Raw genomic sequence first — 21721 nt, 5'->3', positions numbered from 1 at the left:
AAACTCTGCGGGGAAAATTATACCCCGTACCCCTACATTTATCCCAATACCCCTACAATTTTAAAAAAATCCCAATTTTATCCTTTTTAAATTTTTAACTTTTTTTTTAATTTTTTTTTTCAATTTTACTGAACCGGATATCCCACGGGTGGGTGTTCCGGTTCCTTTTTTTCAATTTTTCAAACTGAAAACAACCCGACTCCCAGACTTTTTCATTTACTCTGTGAACGCAATAACGACAACAAACAAACCTCTCCATTTTCGTTCATCCCTCTCAGTTCTGAATCTTCTCAGTTCAATCTCTTTCACTCGACTTCTATTCTTCTGCGTCCTCAACCTCTCAATCTCTCGGTTCAATTCGCAGCCATAACAAAGCAACAATGAAGATCCCAAAATTTCAAAGCAAGCCTTCACAGTGAAAACATCAAAACTTAATTCGGGCAGAAATTGAAGGAAAACATGGTATAATCGGCAACCACAACAGTACGAATATAACAACAAAGCATGTTCAATCAACAATCTCAGGTGAGAAAGAGATTACACGAAATGGAGGATGGCGATTTAAGATGTGTTGTCGTTACCTCGCGAATGTTGTTGTGTCATGTTCGCTGAATTGTGTTGTTGAAATCGTTGAGCGATTTATGCTGCTGAATTGTTGTCATTCGCGGTGGATGCAATCGGAGGTTGTTCGGTGTTGAAGATTGTTGAGTTGTGAAGTGTGTCGAAGACTCGGTTTTGCTGTTGATGTTGTATCCCTGCGGTGGTATGTGTTGTTGGATATCCGCTTGATCTGGGTCGGAGTTCTGGATCTGATATTATTTTCTTCTCTTGTGCTTTATTCTTTATGATATAATTGCTGTAAAAGTAGGAAAAAAACAGACAAAAATGTTGTTACTATTATCAATAGAATATGTTGGTCGTTGTTAGAATTTGAAAGTGAAAAGATTAATGGTGATTTGAATTTGTGAAAGTTGCAAGTTTATGACAGTAGTTAATTTGAAGGTTAACATGATGTTAGAAAAAAACTATGGCATGAAATTAAAAACAAAATTTTGAAAGTTAACATGATGTTGATATATACATGGAACCAGAACACCCAATTCTGGGATATCCGGTTCAGTAAAATTGAAGAAAAAAAAGGAACCGGAACACCCACCCGTGGGATATCCGATTCAATAAAATTGAAAAAAAAAATAAAAAAAATTAAAAATTTAATAAGGAGAAAATTGGAATTTTTTTAAAATTGTAGGGGTATTGGGATAAATGTAGGGGTACGGGGTATAATTTTCCTCTGCGGGGTCTAAAAGAAAAGCCCAACCAAACTCTTTAAAACCCTAACCCTCACTTTTATATTTGCTTAACAGTTAGCCGCAAAATTTCATCCTCTCTAGTTTAAACCTAGATCATTCTATCCCTCTTGAATGTCTGCATTTTTTTTTTATTTATTCTAAACATGTTTTGATTTTTGTTATCTGAAACAGAAATTGGACGGTGACGATTGTGATAGGTCTCGTTCGTCGTAACTGGTCTAATCGACCTTGCCGACCATCCTGTAATATCACCACCCATATTCTGAGTCCATCTTTTCAATCGCAGAAACTACTTTCAATTGAATATTTTTCTATTTTATTTTTTAGCCTTTATTTATATGTTGCTTGTTAGGTTTGATTTAGATTCGTTTATTCGGCCAATGATTAAACTATTTTTAATAGACAAGCATATGTCTGAAGTTTTCTGTGTAGACTATCTAATCTTCTCAATGAGGCCAAGTATCAATGAATTAAGTTTTTTTTTCATTCAATTTTGGTATCGATTCTATTTTGTGTAGAGTATTTTTTTGTTTAGATGTAGTGTATGAATATTGTCTATGATGATATCTTGAAGGCTTGTTTCTCAATACATTCGCAGTGGCCGACCAAGAGCTTTCGCCTTCGCCAGGCTTGAGAGCTAGTGCTGTTTTTATCCTTCCTTGGATGTCTGAGACAATGTTCAATGTTTATATCAATATTTATCTTTTTCATGTTTTTTTATTTGATTTTAAGTGAGCTGTGATGATATCTTGAAGGCTTGTTTCTCAATACATTCGCAGTGGCCGCCTAAGAACTTTCGCCTTTCGCCAGGCTTGAGAGTTAATGCTGCTTTTTCCTTCCTTGGATGTCTGAGCTCTAATGTTTTATTATGTTCATTCACAAAAATTCTATTGTACAGTTAATTGTGATTCACTTATGATTAATTCATTTTATTTCTTTTACTGAAATTTACCAACCATGATTTGTATTTGTCTATGATAAATAGTAATTTCTTGAGCCAATCATAATATTTTGCAAAGTTTTCATCAAAATCTCTATGGTAAAATGTGCGTGGAGAATCATATCTCACTAAATGGGCATGTCTTATGGTGATTGTTGTATTGTAGTAGTAAATATCATTTGTGGTCAAATTAATTTTGAAATTGTTCATTAGTTTGATCCCCTTTATGCTGGATGAAAGAGTTAAACATCGTTTGAGCTTATTACTTGATCATTAGGCCATTTAACCAAGTTAGACAGAAGACTTAAAAAACAACAACTCTAAGTTATTCCTCAATAAACAATGTATTTGTGAATGTTTTAGAGTGGCTCTGGATGGGCTTATATCATGATGATTGTTGTATGGTGTAAATATCATACGTTGTAGTCAAGTTAATCTTAAAATTGTTCACAGACGTTAACGCAAAGTAATAATTAAGTTAATAAAGCAAATCTGAACAAAGAGAAAGAAAATCTCTATAACATTCACAAACGCAAAGTAATAATCTGTCCCTGTATTCACCCCCTTAGATTGTTTTTTAACACCATATTCTCACCTAACAAATGCTACAACACCACCTTGGCCAAGAAAGTGAAAGATTAAAACATGTGAAAAACATAGGAAGAAGTCAAACTTCTTCACAAAAATATGAATGGACTAAAAGATGTTGTAGCTCTCATTTAACATACAAACGTGGAACATGGAAGTTCCCTTGTAAATTAGGTTTCTTACTTATTTTAATTAGGGGTGTTCGCGGTGCGGTTTGAGTGGATTTGACGAAAAAAATTATCCGAACTGCAAGAGAAAAAATTGTGTGGTTTGGTTTGTTTCGGTTGACTTTTAGAAAAAAACCAAACCAAATCAAACCAAAGAAATACGGTTTGATTAGGTTCGGTTGGTTCGGTTTTTTTTACAAATATATTATTGAGTCATACATACACATATAAATGACAACATAATTTTGTATTTAGACATTTATACACTATTAAATAACAACAAAACTCGTCATATTTTGACAACAACTTTTCATTTATTATGTAAACATTAAATTAGACAAAGTGGAATAATAAACATAAAATAATAGCATAAAACAATATAAAAAGTAGGCTTAAATAGTCCATTGGTCCCTGTAAGTTAGCGTGTTTTTGAATTTAGTCCCTGTATCTTTTTTTTTTTGGTTTGAATCCTTGTATCTCATTTTCACGCTGACGTTAGTCCCTAGGATTAGAATTCTGTTAAAAAAAAGCTGACTGGGCTAACGTTGCTGATGTGGAAATGATTTACATTTATTTTTTGCTTAATATGTTGCACACGTGGAAACCTATTAGTTTCCCACCAAAAATGTCAAATATTCAGAAATGTACATTTGCTTTTAGTCCCTGTAAATTAGGGTTAAGTATATTGGATGAAATTAGAATCTTTGTTTCTGGGTTGGAGGAGACGAAGGGATGAAGATGGAGAAATGCTCAACTTCATGATCAAGTAACGCATTCGCCTTAGTTCTTTGTTCTTCGTTATTTGTTCTTCGTTCTATAGGTGAGTTACTTCTACTTCTGCTCATTATCTGTTAAACCTGTAAGTCATGGAGTTCACTGTGATTGTTCATTACGGGGGTAGGTTTTTTAGGGACTGTATTGTATATTATAGTGGGGGAATGAGCATGCATTAGAAATCGATCCAGATAGATGGAGCTTATTTGAAGCAACAGGGATTGTGAAAGAGATAACTGGTCTTGAGCAGTCAAAATATTGGTTATGGTGGTATAACAATGATGCTGATAGGTATAGTAGAATGGTCAGTGATGTGGATGCTCATAATGTATATCAATATGCTTTATAAATGAAATTTGTAGTCAACTTATATGTCGAGCTTAAAGGCAATGCAGTAGAAGTAGGAAATGATATAGGTGGAGGTGAGATGTACAAGTATGCAATGATGTTGGAGTTGAAGATGATCAAGTAGGAAATGATGTTGGTGGAGGTGATGATGTGCAGGTAGCCAATAATGCTGGTGGAGTTGAAGATGTTCAAGTAGGAAATGATGTTGGTGGAGGTGATGATGTACAAGTAGGAAATGATAATGGTGGAGGTGATGATGTACAAGTATGTGATGAAACTGAGGATACTGAGGATAGAGAGGACAGTCGGGATAGTGACTATGAAGCTGATGGTTTATCATTTGATGACAGTGATAATGAAAGGGCTCTTGGGTTGGATGACTGCTTTGATGAAGACTCAACAAATAGCAAAAAAGGTAGGGTGAAAGTTCCAGCAAATAAGCACAAGCTTACTCCAAAGAAAGTTCAAATTAGTGTTGACAATGCAGGATCAACAAGTGGTGTGGATAAGGAGATGGAGACAAACTATGCTAGTGATGAGCTTGATAGCAGTGACCCTGATGCATCTGATGGAGAGAAGGACCAAAAATATCCAAGGTTTAAGAAGGAGGATATGAGCAAGAATTACAAATTCAAAGTGGGGTTGGAGTTTGTATCACTAAATGAGTTTAAAGAAGCAATTACTGAATGGTATGTATTGAATGGGAGGGAGATCAAGTTTGTGAAAAATGACAAAGTCAGAGTAAGGGTAATTTGCAAGGGCAAATGTGGATTTTTAGAACTAGTAAGTAAAGTTGGGAATAAGCACACGTATAAAATGAAGAAGTGGGTTGGAAGTCACACGTGTGGTAGGGTATTGAATAATAGTTCTGCTAGTTCCAAATGGGTTGCTAAAACAGTGGCGGCTAGAATGGCATCTTCTGATGGTGTGAAGATTCGTGATATTGTCTCTGAAATAAGGAGTAACTTTGCTGTTGGTATAACTATGAGCAGGGCATGGAAGGCCAAACAAATTGCAAAGGCATTGATTGAAGGTGATGCAGTGAAACAATACAACCTTTTATGGAGATACTCTGCAGAATTAAGGAGAGTTAACATGGGGAACACTTGTAAAATTGATATGGTTAGGATTGCACCTACACTCCAACCAAGATTTGGCAGTTTCTATTTTTGCTTTGATGGGCTTAAGAAGGGCTTCACAACATCTTGTAAGCCATTCATTGGTGTTGATGGATGTCATCTCAAGACCAAGTATGGAGGGACTCTTCTTATAGCAGTTGGTAGAGATCCAAATGACCAATACTATCCCATAGTATTTGGTGTATGTGAAATTGAGACAAAGGAGTCATGGAGATGGTTTCTTACACTGCTTTTGGAGGATATTGGTCAAGATAAGAGATGTGTTTTCATCTCAGACCAACAAAAGGTAATGTAAATTTTTTTAGATCTCATCCCTAAATATGTTTTTCTTTTTGGATATCATCCTTGAATGTAGATTTTATTTTGTATGACATCCCTTTCTTTTTGCAGGGTCTGATACCTGTCTTTGAAGAACTGTTTGAAAGGGTTGGACACAGACTTTGTCTTAGGCATTTATATGCCAATTTCAAAAAGAAGTTTGGGGGAGGGACACAGATCAGAGACCTAATGATGGCAGCTGCAAAAGCCACATATATCCAAGCTTGGGAGGTGAAGATGAAAGAATTGAAGGAGCTGAATGCTAAGGCTTGGGAGTGGTTGTCAGCCATACCTACTAAATCATGGTGTAAGCATGCATTTTCTTTTTATCCTAGATGTGATGTTCTTATGAATAATATGTCTGAGGCATTTAATAGCACTATATTAGTGGCTAGAGATAAACCAATATTAACCATGTGTGAATGGATAAGAAATTACCTCATGAATAGGAATGCAAGCTTAAGAGAAAGGGTTGATAGATGGAAACATAGGATAATGCCTAGGCCTAGAATAAGGTTGGATAAAGAGGTGGAACATGCAGGGAATTGGATACCAAATTGGTCTGGTGACACTTTCTGGCAAGTTGAACATATCCATACCAGGAATAGTTTTATTGTGGATACATCTAAAAATACTTGTACTTGTAACTTTTGGGAATTAGTGGGCATCCCTTATAGACATGCAGTAGCTGCACTAGGGTTTAAGAACCAAAGGCCTAAGGATTTTGTGGATGATTATTTTTCCAAAGCTGCTTATGCTAAATGTTATAGCTATAGTGTAAGTCCAATTAATGGCCAAGACATGTGGCCAGAGGTTGACATGGAAGAGATGTTGCCTCCATCTTATAAGAGAGGACCTGGAAGGCCAAAGAAGCTAAGGAGGAGGGAACCTGATGAGGACCCTAATAAGGTGAGGACACAAACAACCTACTGCTGCACAAGGTGTGGTGTACATGGCCATAATGCAAGAAGTTGTACAAGTAAAGAAGTTGATCCTGAGGCTCAAAAAAGAAAGGTACTGATGTTGTCTATTATTGGCATATGCTATTATTGATGTGTAATGTTTTTTAACTGAATTTTTTATACAGAGAAAGCCAAAGAAGACTGATGTTCAAACTCATCCAAGTAATTCTCAAAATGCCACAAATGACCAAACTCAGGCTACCAATGCTGAAACTGCAGGAAATGACCAGAGTCAGGCTACCAATGCTGAAGCTTCAACACAAGACCAAACTCAGGCCACCAATACTAAAACTGCAGGAGTTGAACCTCAATATAATGTAACACAAACTGATGTTGACCCTGAGTTTGAAATGCTTGCTGCAGATCTTGCAGCAGCCTTTGAGGCAAGTCAATCTCAACCAAAACTATTTGAAACTGGCCCTGATACACATGCACAGACTGCAGCAACATCATCACTTACATTTGCACCTGTTGAAGATGTACAAGTTTCTGCCCCAGACTATATTTTGACTGCACCTGCTGATGATGTGCCACCTGCAACTGTTTCTACTACTCCAACAGTTCTTAAACCAGTTGAGTTTATTATAGATGCTAATATTTTAACTGCATTACTGATGATGTGGTTGTATATCTAATGTTTTATAATTTGCAGAAAAAGAAGACACCAAAACCAAAAGTTGCAAGAAAGTTGGAGTTGAGAAGAAGTGATAGGACAAGGGTGCTTAAAACCAAGAAACTCAAAGGAGCAGGAAGTGATCCATCACAGCCTATGGAACTGTCTTGATTAAGAAGCTTTTTATGGAACTGTCTTATTGCCTTTTGACTTTGTTGGCCAATATATGGCTTTGTTTACTTTATGTAATTCTGAGATATGTACCATGAAACTGGTTTATGCATGGTGTATCTTGTTGTATTTTAAGACATAATTATATGCCATTTTTTGGCTTTATGTAAGTTTGAGATATCAAACATCATTATGGTTAAGTATGCTTTAAGTATTGTGAGACATAATTATGTGCCATTGTTGTCTTGTTAGCCTTTATGTTCTACTACAAACAAACCATTTACAAACAGATATGTACTTAAAACAAATCATTAGTAAATAGGGATGAAATAGAACAACACTATTTCAAGTACTGATTGAGTCAATAATTGATTCTAACAGGGACGAAATACACACATTTAATTTTCCTCTAGGGACCAAAACAGAAAAACATTACAGACAACAAACAACTTGAATCTCACTACCATTTCTGGTAAACAAAGAACAAACACCATGAAAGAGTCAACAAAAGCTTGAGCAGTTTGGCCTTCTTCCTTTCATTTTTCAACTTCAATTTCATCCTCTCTTTTTTCTTGGCTTCAATTTCTTTAATGATGCAACCTAGTTCCTGAACTACCTCTGAGCAATTGCATCCAACTAATTTTCTAGGTTCAGTTGATGTGCTGCGTTCAAGTTCATCATCCCATATGAATAGCTTGCAACCTAATCCCAAATTTGAACATTGCCAGAATCTTCTTTTAGGGTTTTCAGTTGAATTTGAGATGAACATCCTCATTGATTTATTGCAACCACAAATTGGGATTTGAGACTCAGTGCAATCACCTATGCTCGATGTTGCCATTGAAAATTTAGAGAAGATGAAGAAATCTGAGATTTGAGGAAGAAGATAGAAGGAGTGTGGGAAAATGACCCCTTTTTGATTTCGTCCTCCTTATAATGGCCACATCACTAGGTTTCCACGTATTAAGCAAAAATTAAATGTAAATCATTTCCACATCAGCAACGTTAGCCCAGTCAGCTTTTTTTTAACAGAATTCTAACCCCAGGGACTGACGCCAACGTGAAAATGAGATACAAGGATTCAGACCAAAAAAAAAGATACATGGACTAAATTCAAAAACACGCTAACTTACAGGGACCAAGGAACTATTTAAGCCTAAAAAGTATTATAATAAAACAAAAAAAATAGAAGAGAAGGAGAGATTAGTGAAGATGAAAAAGAAAAACAAAAGAGTTGAGAGATTAAAGAAGAAAATGTGCGATAAAAACAAAACTGAAATAAGAAACATTTGCATAATAATGAGAAGGTGAAAAAGAAAGAATATAAGAGAGTAGAGATTAGAGAAGAAGATGAAAGATGTATGTGGTAAAGAAGACGCGATAATGCTATTTGAGATTTGAGAAGATTGGGACTGAAATCATGTGTAAGGATGAGAAGTTTGTAATCATAAGGCTCGAGTATAATAGGTTTAAGTTTGGGTTGGATGTGAGTTAAGTAGAAGTTAGGTTGTAACATAATGCGGTTTGATTTGGTTTGGTTCGGTTTACAAAATACAAACCGCAAACCGAACCGTGCAATTTTATTAAAAGATGACCCAAACAAATCTGAACCAAATGCATTTTTTTGCGGTTTCGATTTGGTTTGGTTTGCGGTTTTCTATTGGATTGGTTTTGATCACCCCTAATTTTAATTGTTGTACTCCACGACATTTGTATAACTTTGTTGCAAGAGAATTGAAAACATCACTCAAGCAACGAGATCAAGGAAAATAATGTGTTTAGGTATCAAGATTATAAAGATTTTATTGATTTTTTTTATTGTTGTTTTGGGATGGCCGTGAGGCTCAAGGAGCATAAGTCCGTTAGCGAAGTAAGTAGCTACCACATGCGCTACTACAAAAAATACATACTATTACGGTTGCGAAACACATATAATGACGGTAGCACGTCTGTTTTTAGGTAGCATGTTATTATATGTATGTTGGTTACCACTTACCACAACTACTAGATTTAAATTAGATAACGCACTACCATCCGACTTATGATACTTATAACTACGATTTATATATAGCGCGCTACCAATTTACTACTAGGTATAAATTAGATAACTTGCTACTTGTAATTATGGTTTATAGAAGCAACCATTGTGAAATAATTGAAAGATCGTGGGTTCAAATCTATGAAGCATGGACTCCGAAACGGACACCGAGACACGACACGACACGGACACTTTGACACCGATAATATCAAAAGTATAGGATATCGGCACCGCTATAATATTTAAGTTTCAATTATCTATCTATTATTAAAAGTGTTAAAAATTTTTTAATTAAAACTAATGTCTTTAATTTTTCGTCGATAATGTTGTTTCAATACATGTCCAAAAGACGTGTAAGGTATGTTGAAAACAAATATTTTTGAAAAACTTTGTCTAAATTATTCGACACGTGTTGTGCGAGTGTCATACGAATGTCCGACACCGATTTAAAGAGTGTTAAAATAGTAAAAAAAACCTATTTTTTGGGAGACACTTGTCTGACTTTTTCGACACTTGTTTGACTTTTCCGACACGTGTCGTACGGGTGTCATACAAGTGTCGGACACCGCGACACGACTACTCTTAGAGGTGTCCGTGCTTCATAGGTTTGAATTCCACAATACGCCATTTTTTATTTTTATTATTCTAGATAGCGCTCTACTTATAACAACGCTAGAATAACAATCGTTGTGATATTATTTGTGCCTTTTTAAAATATATTTTTCAATTTTATAGAATTCTTAATTTTGCAACCTGAATATTCGTCATACACATCATACCAGAAACAACAATACACCCATTTGTGAATTGAATTAGACCAAAAATTGTATTACATCAATGACACAATTCCATTAGGAACCAAACCTTGTATATTACATATAAACCAAAATTGAGACAAAACAACTTACAATGTACACATCATTACATCAAATTATATTATCTTGTTGTGTTGGTCTCTAGCCTCATGGTGTCTTCATTTTAAACACCTATAATTTCAAATAATAGTAGTTATTAGAAACTAGATAACATCATTGAAAATTACAACAGAGAATAAATTATCAATGAAGAATATAAAATACTTTATTGTTAATTTTCTCATATTCCTTCTTGATGATCGTTATGGATAACATGCACATCATCTCTATCAACTTTTTCATATGAATTAGGCACTTGTGTTACGTAAGAAGGAGTGGCAGCAATATCAAAACTTTCATCATCACTTTGAGGAATGTGTTTTTCTTTGAGAACAGTTGACATTCCTCAATAAAGGCACTTGTGTTGCCAAAATATGATTCTTATCTTTCAAACTAGAGAAATACATGGATTCGGCCTCAACCATAACCCCGATATTTTGCATTGTACTACGATCATCTTTTGCTTTTATATAAAAGGAATAATTAGAAATGTCGAATGTCGTCCAAGTTATCACAGTGAATTTTGGCGTGTACGACAACCAATTAATTGTCTCAGATGCACCACCATCATTAGAAACCCTCTTATTAAACCAACTTATGGACTTCTTATTTTGTTGTATCAACAACCAATTGTCATCCATTGGGGGATATTTTTTATTTATAAGTATTTTGTGTTCTTCTATGTAAGGTTCAATTACGTTAAGATTATTCAATATATAGAAATGTGCTTCAAGAACTACATCCTGACTCACTTAACATTTAAACCTTGAGTACTTGTACCATCAAATTTTTCAGCATGACGAGACTTTAGAATTCCAATAGACTCTGTTTCCGACAAATAATTTAAACAAAACTCAACAACTTCTTATATGATGTACCTTTCAACGAACGAAGCTTCTGGTCGGTGATGATTCTTCGTATATCCTTTAAATATCTTCATGTATTTCTCTATAGGATACATCCACCTTAAATGAACTGGACCATAAAACCCGATTTCTCTAACTAGATGAATAAGTGAATCATAATGTCAAAAAATTATGGATACAATATCTTCTTGGACTCATAACAATGATCCAACACATTGTTATCTTCTGGTAGCATTTGTTTATACAAAACAAGCAATTATGTGAAACTTTTATCCGACCACCTACTTTTTGCCTTCAGATTAAACAATTTTAATAAAACAGACAATCGTATAAAATTGGTGCACCCCTTATATAAAGGCACATCTTTGACACGGCATAAATTATCATCCATTTATGACGTCTAATTTCGATTATTATCCACTTCTCAATGCCACGTCCATGTTGTATAATTTTGACATATTCGATCATAACATAAGTGATATAATATTTCTTTTTTCGACAATTTGTTGATATTCTCGCAAACAACACAGGGACAATAAATAACACCATTATTACCAGGAACATTTTTTTCGGTGAACTCAAGTAATTCAAGAACTCCTTTCTCATATACCGGACTTAATCTATCAACTTTCATCCAACTACGGTCCATAACAAATTCTGAAATTTATATCAAAAGACTAATATGATTATATGTATATGCATATCCAACACCAAAATCAAAAACATATTCACAAAACCTGTATAAAACATGAACAATACACATGTCAATTTCGAAGACCATAAACAGACGCCATTGATTCATGATATATCATGTAAACAAAAGCATCATTTACACATTTAAAAAGAGAAACAAGTAACCCTAGTGAAGAACTTAAAAATTCAAAAGAGTATGGTAACATACGAGAAATGATATTCGAAGAGGATGATGAAGATGGTGAAGATTTTGCTTCCAGAAATGAATGAAGACAGTGAAGATTTTGCTATCGCTGACATCTCGTTCGCTAACATACCAAAAATGATATTTAAAGAGGACAGTGAAGATTTTGCTTCCAAAAATGAATGAAGATGGTGAAGATTTCGCTTGTAGAAATGATATTAGCTGTCGTCTTATTTGCTAGAGCACCCCTGTGTGTTATGAAAGGAATAAAGTACATGTCATGTTTTAATTTTGTGGGAAACAATTTCACAACGGTTGCATGATTCAACCATTGTGAAATATGGAACATATAAACACGATTTGTTGAAAAAACTGTAGTTGTTATACTTTCAATTTTAAAATAAAAATAATTGTTATAGGATGCACGCTTATTTTTACTAAAAAAATGGGAAAATGTTGATGTTGGGATTCGAAGTTTGTCACCTAAATTAAATGACACCAGTTATTTAAAGGAACTATGAAGAAAAGTTTCTTAATAAAATTAAAAAAAACACGCGCGTAAAAAATGAGACATGACTACGATGGATAAATTGCCGTGGCAATATTGTGTTACCGAAGGTGTTTTTCGTAGTAGTGATGATAAGTAGGAAGGTTATTACCCATCACGAGGATTCCATGCCAATCTTTCAGATCAATCTAGCGGTTGGCCGTATCCCAAACTTATGCGGTTACCAACCACCTCCATTATTTAAAGAGGAAAACGCGTCAATATCCAAGTATTCAAATCATTCCCATTCAAATTTTTCTTTTTACCATCTTACTGACTTGAGAATTGAAGTGCTAATCTTGCAGGTCAGTCCTCTCCACTGCATCAAAAACCTCAAACCACTTTTATAAACTGCAAATTGGTCTTTTTCAATCATTGCCTAATTCCAGAGAAGAACATTGACGTTGTCTATGGGAACCTACTTTTGTTTCATGTGATCTCCATGATCTAGTGTTTCTTAATTCAACCAAATCATCCACTACAGAAATTCAAATCTCCTTCAACTGAAGAAGAGATCTTTGTTCCTCAATCAATTCTGTCAAGTTTAGATTCAAACTCTCCACCATAAGATTCGGCAAATGGCGGCCTCCAAAATCACTCAATCCGCGTCCAAGGGCAAGTCGCTGCAATCGTGAGAGCTGCTATGAATCTTCCACCTCCTCCTTAAGGGTCGTGTATCAACTTAGGGGGTGCATCAACTTCCTTCATTCCTCGGATCTACTCTAAAATTCCACCTAGATGGACCTTCTTTCAGACATACTCTACCGCCTATTAAGACCGGACTCAAACCACTCCCCAATTTCAACTCTTTCAAACTAATCTGGGCTTGCAAAAGAGTTAATGAATTGTTGAAAAATGTGTATTAGATGGTTCAACAACAAAACTCCCAGGCCTTGGCAAATTGGCCAATTCGGATCGAAGAAAGCCTTTACAATGCCAATTCGAATAACAATATTGTGCAAGAGGAGGCTTTACACAAAATCGTTGCCCCTGAGCTAAAAAGAGATCTATAAGAGGTCAAAAAATTTGAAGTTCGCTGAAAGACAAGCGTTATACTCCTTCCCCTGATCCCGAAGGAGGAAAAGGGTAACCATAGTCCTCCAAAAGATCGCCACTTAAGGAAGAAAGAAAGATATGTAGAAAATACTCATGCCCAGTCGCGGAAAAACGAACCCCTTGTCCATTCGTATCCTGGATAGTAGGATCCTGAAGTTTCTAGAGAAGCCTCATAAGCTCTAGAATTATAATGGAAGTGGTGATCCAGATGATCATGTCAAAAATATGGATGACTGACTGGACTACTACCGTGCCGACGAAGACGTAAAATGCAAACTCTTTGCACTAACCTTGATTGAGTCGACCCTATCTTGATACAAGTCCCTCCCAAATAGTATGATTTGTGCGAAGCTTTTACCACTCATTTCACCGCCAGGAAGAAGCAGTCAACCACCATGGTCATGCTTAGCAGAGTCACTCAGGGTAAGAATGAGACCATACATGGCAATGTTAATCGTTTTACTAAAGTGGCAGTGGTTGCTAGAGACTCAAATGAGAGCCTAAAATGCTGGATTTTTGAGAAGAGTCTTAGATCGAACCATGCATTATGGGAGAATTTAGGGTGTAAGTAGGCTCCAACTTGAAGGATTTGTCGACTAGGGTAAAATCCTACATCAAATAAGAAGAAATGTTGTTGGCTAACGGTGATCGAGTACTAAGGAATGCAAAGTCTAATTGACCATTAAATAAAGATTTTGGGTGATTAAAAAAAAACACAAACACATACCCAACCCTAGAATGTAACTGAGTCATACTCTACAACCATGATTGACTTAATTGTTCAAGAACTTCTTCTCACCCTCCTTATACTCCTCTTATTATAAAGATTTAAACATTTAAAATTTGTATTGAAGAATTTCTTTTGATCATATCTTAGAGAAGATATAATATCACTTAAAATTATTTGATGATGACCTTCCTTTACGAGCTCTTATTTTTCTCCAAAAAATAATGCATATTTGAACATAAAAATAATTTTGTTGAATACAATTTAGATTTGTGAGTTGTTGTATTGTTGTTTGTCATGAATGATTAAAAATTTGGAATATGTTTTTTTTTTTTTTTTTCAATCACATCTTATTATATTTATTAACCATATAATTAACCATATAATATACACAATTAACTAAATGTTTAAATAATTAAAAATATCTACATTTTTTGTGTAAAATAAACATTTCAATTTTATTACTACTACTAATTTTCAAGGTTAGAATAGGCTTTTCCAAGATATTCCGAAATGAAATTTGTTGGTTTGTAATATTTTCCTTTCAACAAGTTTCGCATTAACACTTCACTCCTTTTCAATATTATAGATAGATAACTTCTACTTCTTCTTCCTCTTTCATTCATCCCACACATAACAATGTCTCATTCTTCTTCTCTTACCTTCAATTCCCCTCTTCTTTCCCCTATCCCATCTTCTTCTTCTCACTCTCACACTTCTTCTCTTCTCTCCGGGTATGTAACTTTCTCTTTCTTTCTTAATTCTTTATTCAATTTCAATTTGTATTACTATAACCTAATTTTAATTCCTGCTAAAGTTCATATTTTTATTTCTATCAAGGGGATAAAACCCTACTCTAGTTTGCAGGAAAAAACCCTACTGTGATATTTATTTCTAACAAGAGGATAAACTAAAACCCTAGTATGATTTTGCAGGAAATTGAGGAAATCTGTAGGATTTAGAAAGACTACTCTAAAATCTTCTGTGAAAGCTGCGTATGATGATGAATTTTGGGGACCTCAGAGGAGTTTGCATCAGGGTATTTGGTCTATAAGGTGCTAAAATTTTCCTTATTGATGATATGTTATGTTATGTCTTTTTATCTTAGTCTTATTTATTGACTTGAATTGAGTGTTTTTGAAGGGAGGATTTGGGAGTCCCGTCTTCACCTTATTTGCCTGTCTATGCTCAAGGACAAGGGCCGCCTCCGATGGTGCAGGAACGTTTCCAGAGTGTTATAAGCCAGCTTTTCCAATATGTATGCGTTTCTTACTCTTGATGTTACTTAAGGTTAAGGTTGAGTATTTGGTTTTTGTTTAGTTTATCGAGTATTAATAAAATCTGTTTTCGTATTTAGAGAATAATCCGTTGTGGTGGAGCAGTTGATGATGATATGGCAAATATCATAGTTTCTCAGCTCCTTTATCTTGATGCTGTTAACCCAAATAAGGTTTGTGCTTATTTTTTAGTTATTCAAAACTCTTGGTTACTTTTCTTATGTCTTTATCTATATAAAAGCGATCTGTAAATTTCTGGAGTTGTCATCAAACTCTTATATTTTGATATTCCTTCATTTCGATATGAGTATGAGCTTGAGTTTATTTTTTTAATCTTATCTACTATGTGTAACTCAAACAAATTGTTGGTCACACACTTAGTCACCTGCCATTTTTTTGATTATGTTGAACAGGATATCGTCATGTATATAAACTCTCCGGGAGGATCGGTTACAGCTGGTAATAACTGTTTTATGTAATACTACTATCTTGCATTTTTTATTATGTACAATTTTAACACAGGCTTAAAAAGTTATACACTTTCTTTGTTTTTTGTTCTTAGGAATGGCAATATTTGATACAATGAGGCATATCAGACCTGATGTGTCCACTGTTTGTGTTGGATTGGCGGCTAGGTAATATTTCATTCTTCTTCTGGGTAATGTTACGTAATTGCTGACAAGTTACCAATCACCATCAGTAAAAGGCTAAAAGTTTATCCAAACTTTGGTGTATGCACACACAACATGTTCATTTTTTGTTTTGCTGAATTCTAGGGGTATTTAAGATGACGAATAATCCGAAGACCCTCCCTTCCACATTGTATAAAATCTTTTTTTAAATGGTTATTCTTTTTTATTTGCATGGTCAGTTTGTTGACTTCATACCTCTTTTATCATTATGTTTTCGATATCACCAGTAGATTATGAAGTCCGGATATAGATAGGGTTACAAGGCAAGAGATTGACACATACATATCAAAATGAGCAGTGTCTAAAATACAAGACGCCGGTATTTGTTGAGAATAGAGATCCTTAGAGGAGTTAATCTCTACCAACCATGTGTGGTTTATATGATTATATATCCTTTTTGCATGATCATGCTATGCACTTCCTAAATACATACATGTATGAGGAGAAAGCTGTTATTCGAAATAAGGTGTTACCGCTAGAGACCTTTCTTAACGTATAAAAAGTTTTAACCTTTTTTTTTGTAAGAGTGTTCTGATCTTCAGATGTCGAACCATAATTAAGAGTCAGCTAAGGGTCTGATTGATGTGCATATAAGATAAGTCCAGATGGTAATAGTATAAAGCCTGATAATATTTTAATATCAAGTAGTGTTTGATATGACATCATACAAAGTACCATAATTTATTTTCGGTCATGAGGTAGTAGACAATACTATCTTACATTTTATAATCACTCATGCTTATATAACAGGTTAAAAGAAAATATTTTTTTACCAAACACCATTTACTAGTACTTAGCATGCATTATAGTTACATAGATTTAAATGCTATTTCTTTTTAGAGAAAAAAAGTCAATAAATAATAAAGATAAATATTGGGTCTCATATGGAAAATACTTTTTTTGATAAAAATCTAGATCCAATAGTTACTGACCAATTTTAACAGGGTTCTCCAAGAGCATTGCATTGAAAAGAAACTTGTCTATATATGTGGAATGAGTTACTTTTCAATAGTCTTGTTTTATCTATGCATTATTGTATAATTAAACATTAAATTAAAATTTTATGTTTATATTTTTTTTTATCTGCAAGACTAATGACCTTTTAAGAAATGTTATTTTATTAAGGCTATTTGGACTGAATCACTGTCTCGTGTTTTCTTTAATTATTTACAGAATTAGATATTTCTTTACCTAAGAACTTTTGAACTAATTACCTAACAGCTTTTTAGGCTATGAAAGGTCCACCTTTTGCAGTTAGAAACTCAGAGTGCACTATATTTTGAATAAATGTCCTACGTTGTTGTTCTATATTCTGGATTTGTGGTCTACCTTTAGCCTAGTTGCTCCTCTCAGAGGTTAAGACTTAAGATACAGTCTATTTTAAGTGACACCATTGAAATAAAGCCTCAATTACACTCTGTTGGTTGCCTTTTAGTTCAGTGTTTGCACAAACTTTAGTCATTCTCTTTTTTTGCTTGATTTTGGTCTTATTTTTATTTTTACGAAACGTGGTTCATTCAACCCAGTTCATTTGACTGGTTCCTTCAACTTTATATTCTGTGATCTAATAGTTTACGGATGTTGTGCTAACATGGCTTGCAATACATGGAGCTGTGTGCCATCTTGGTTATGTACCTTCTCGATTACGAGCTGTGTTTGACATTTCTCATGTGCTCACAGATGGGCTTGCAATACTGGTCCCTAATCCCCAAAGCATCCATCAGATAATGGTCCTCTAGTTAAAAATTGACTAGGCTTGTTCTATTTTAGGAATAAGCGGACTTAAGCTGATTAAATAAAACTATAGAGACAAATTGTATACAAACAACTTAGAGGGATCAAAAGTTCAGTTAGTTATGAGTTTCATACTCATGAATGTGCACGCACGAGTAGCTCTAAGAATTGGAAATGTTTATTAATATGAATAATTTCACACGATCACGCTAAAAACTGATTTATAGGTGATAGTATGTTTGTTAATTTTTAATTTGTTAAAGAAAATTTATTTCCCGTACTTACATATTGCCCTGTTCATGAACAGTATGGGAGCTTTTCTGCTTAGTGCTGGGACCAAAGGTAATAGTTCCTTTAACTTGCAATAACTGTTCACATATTTTTTTGGCTGAATATTGTTTCCACTTCTGCAAAAACGAAAGTCACCTCTTTCTAACTTTACATCCCCCTCCATCGTCACTTCTGAAGGAAAAAGATTCAGCTTGCCAAATTCAAGGATAATGATTCATCAACCGCTTGGTGGTATTCAAGGAGGGGTATCTGAAATAGAGATTCAGGTATAGGTGACGTTTTCTTTCTCTTTAACTGATTTTTTGCACAAGCATAATTAATTCATAATCATGATTCATAATCCTCAGACAAATGAAATGCTGCATCACAAGGCAAACCTGAGTGGATATCTGGCCTATCAAACTGGTCAAACTTTAGACAGAATTAACCAGGATACTGACCGGGATTATTTCATGAGCGCAAAAGAAGCTAAAGATTATGGACTCATTGATGGTGTCATTATGAATCCTCTCAAAGCTCTTCAGCCTTTGACAGCTGCAGAAGAGGGTAATGATCAGGCTATTGTTTGACCTCGATCCAAGGTATAAAAAACAAGAATGTTGTTTTTGGTTGTCTGTGCTTAGTATAGCTGAATTTTTCACAGATGTTGATATCTGTATAATGGTGTACTGAGAAATGAGGGCAGAATGATACTTAGTAATGTATTGCCTCAGAGTTTATACTGTTAAAATCTTCTTTAAGAGATCCTGGATTCACATATTTCCTTCACAAGCATTCTATTTTTCCTGTGATAACGGATGTATGATGATATGTTGTTATAATTTATCTCCCTTTGACTTGTGATTGACTTCATATTCGACTGATGGCATCATGATATAATTTATCTCCCTTTGACTTGTGATTGACTTCATATTCGACTGATGGCATCCCAAATATATACCAAAACATAAGGAGTGTCTGATGGCATCCCAAATTGTTGTATACCAAAACATGAGTGACTGATGGCATCCCAAATTGTTACATATATTTATGTAAATTATAATCAATTTGGTACACATATTAACCAATTTTATTTAATGTTAATTGATTTTATATAGTTATTCATGATTTTTCAATGCGTTTGTTAATAGATGGTCAAACATTCTTTATTATAAATTTGGTTAATAGTTGTAATAAAAATAAATAAATAAATTTGGTTAATGGTGTAAAATAAGTTGGTGAATACACTTCAAAATATAGTTAATGAGAACAATCATGAATAAATATATGAAATGAAATCAATTAATAGTAAGAGTGAAGGTCTATTTTAGTTCCTCACAAAAATTGTAGAGGTCAGATTAGTCCTTGAGAAAAAAAGTCTCTATTAAATCTCTTACAAAATTTAACTGAGTCATGTTAGTCTCTCTACTAATATTTTTTTCAAATTCGTTTTTTTTTTTTTACTTTTGAACCGTGACTGGATTGTCAATGAAGACTCATTTTAATCCCTCACAAAAAAGAGTTCAAATTAGTCTCTAAGAAAAAAAGTCTATTTAATTGCTTACAAAATTTAACTGAGTCATTTTAGTCTCTCAATATTTTTTTCAAACGATTTTTTTCTATTTTAAACCGTGACTGGACTTGACAAGATAGATCTGCTTTTAGAAATTGAGTACGGGTAAGAGGTTAAATTCTTTTGCACATGGTCTTCAGAGTATAAGTTTTCATCAGAAGTTGGGTTACCTAGTTGTGAGACATCAAAATCTTATCATTCAGAATTTGAGTCATCAGATTCTGATCTTTCATGATCTGAGTCTCAAACTTCTCTTCATATGTTACAATCAGAGTCAAAGTCCGATAAATTCTTTCACTAATGATCCTGCACACTTGAACATACGTTAGTATATCTAATTGTTTATTAAATAATTTGTTATCATCAAAAACCTAAGGAATATGGTATAAACTAATTTTCTTCCAACATATCATCTGTATTATTTTTCCCACAAGTATAATTTACAAAAGTATTAAAATAACCTAAATTACCCCAGTAACAAAACTAAACCTTCCTAAAATATCATCAACAACTGAAACAATAACAAAACCTAATACACAAGAATAGATAACAAGAAAAATCGTAGTCACCCACCAATAAGCCTGATAATAAACCCCATAAAAAAACATCGTGGTATCGCGATGATTTATCTACAAATAGTTTCAAATCAACAGTCGTAAAATAGGAGTCCAGTCACGATTTAAAAATAGGAAAAAATCGTTTGAAAAAATGTTAAAAGAGGGATTAACCTGGCTCAATTAAATTTTTAAGGGATTAAATAGAGACTTTTTTTTTTCATGAACTAATTTGGGATTTTTTTTTTCAATAACCATATCTTTCAAAAAAAAACTGAAATAACCAACTTTTCTAAATAATTACACAAATGGCCAAAATTTGCTAGAAATAACACGTTGTCGCCAAGGGGTGGCGACAACACTACCTCCTAAATGTATTCGCCATTAGGCCTGGCGAAGACGTTCCTTTTGAAGCCCAAGTTGCCACTGGGCCTGACGACAACATCCTATTTTATTATTATTTTTTGTTTTTTAGTTAAATTATTTTAACTATTAAGTTAATCACTAGCATAATTTTTTTCATTTTTATTAAGTTAAATTAATTTAAGTATCAAGTTTAATTATTTTGGCCATTATTTTTCCTTACTTAAAATTTTTATGTTGCCAAATAATATAACTAAAAGAAACTCTAATTTTATAGTAATAAAAAAACTAAAATTACACTAATCATAAAAGGGACTACAATTAAATTGTGGAGGACCTAGTACGGATGTCCCTGGTACGATCCGTACGGCGGAGGTCTAATAACTTGTTTAGATGGCTCACGAGTTGGTAGTGCTCCCGTATTCCTACGACGTCCCCTCTATCTGGTTCCTATTGTGTTTGGGTCGACGACCCTTCAATGCAATCCAGGTCTAAAAAATCTGTTAGTCGACCTTGACCTCTAGAATTTCTGCTATAGGAAAGGTGGGTGCCCGTGGCGCCTTCAAAGCTTTGTCTTGGTGGGACAAAATGACTCCTGGTGGGTGCGACCTCAAAGTTTAGTCTCTGGTAGTTGGTGGTTGAATCAGGTTGGTTAAAATTCAATGGTTGTGGTGGTGTGTTAAAGTCCAATGGTTGGTTGGAGTATTATAATGTTTGTTGGTTGAATGAGTTATATGGCTGGTATTCTTCATGTATGCCTGTGTCGGGGGTACGTGGTGGTGATCTGGAGGAGCCCGCCACATTGGTGTCTTGGAAGCGTTGGTGGTGGGGTTGAGTTTGTGGTTGGGAATGAGTTTGTGGTTGAGTTTGGAATTGTTGCTGTTGTTGTTGGTAGTGTTGGAA

General features: G+C 34.3%; 1 protein-coding gene and 3 non-coding genes across 4 annotated transcripts; all 4 read left to right on the top strand.

The window, feature by feature from the left end:
* The first annotated feature begins 1486 nt into the window (after positions 1-1486).
* LOC131645478 (small nucleolar RNA Z43) lies at positions 1487-1580 on the top strand. The gene has a single exon (XR_009297097.1). It is a non-coding gene; the product is annotated as a small nucleolar RNA Z43 (small nucleolar RNA).
* A 282-nt stretch (positions 1581-1862) lies between these two features.
* LOC131645291 (small nucleolar RNA SNORD14) lies at positions 1863-1985 on the top strand. Its single transcript, XR_009296923.1, has one exon. It is a non-coding gene; the product is annotated as a small nucleolar RNA SNORD14 (small nucleolar RNA).
* Positions 1986-2043: 58 nt separating this feature from the next.
* LOC131645290 (small nucleolar RNA SNORD14) lies at positions 2044-2166 on the top strand. The gene has a single exon (XR_009296922.1). It is a non-coding gene; the product is annotated as a small nucleolar RNA SNORD14 (small nucleolar RNA).
* Positions 2167-14907: 12741 nt separating this feature from the next.
* On the top strand, positions 14908-19201 carry LOC131643960 (ATP-dependent Clp protease proteolytic subunit 5, chloroplastic-like). Its single transcript, XM_058914335.1, has 9 exons — positions 14908-15089; positions 15291-15410; positions 15499-15613; positions 15713-15805; positions 16046-16091; positions 16195-16267; positions 18366-18400; positions 18527-18615; positions 18697-19201. Exons 1-9 carry the CDS (start codon positions 14995-14997, stop codon positions 18916-18918), a joined length of 888 nt encoding a protein of 295 aa, XP_058770318.1. The 5' UTR covers positions 14908-14994; the 3' UTR covers positions 18919-19201.
* Positions 19202-21721: the final 2520 nt, after the last annotated feature.

The sequence above is a fragment of the Vicia villosa genome, linkage group LG1, assembly GCF_029867415.1.
Source record: "Vicia villosa cultivar HV-30 ecotype Madison, WI linkage group LG1, Vvil1.0, whole genome shotgun sequence".
NCBI lineage: Eukaryota > Viridiplantae > Streptophyta > Magnoliopsida > Fabales > Fabaceae > Vicia > Vicia villosa.
This window is presented reverse-complemented; position numbering and strand designations above follow the sequence as displayed.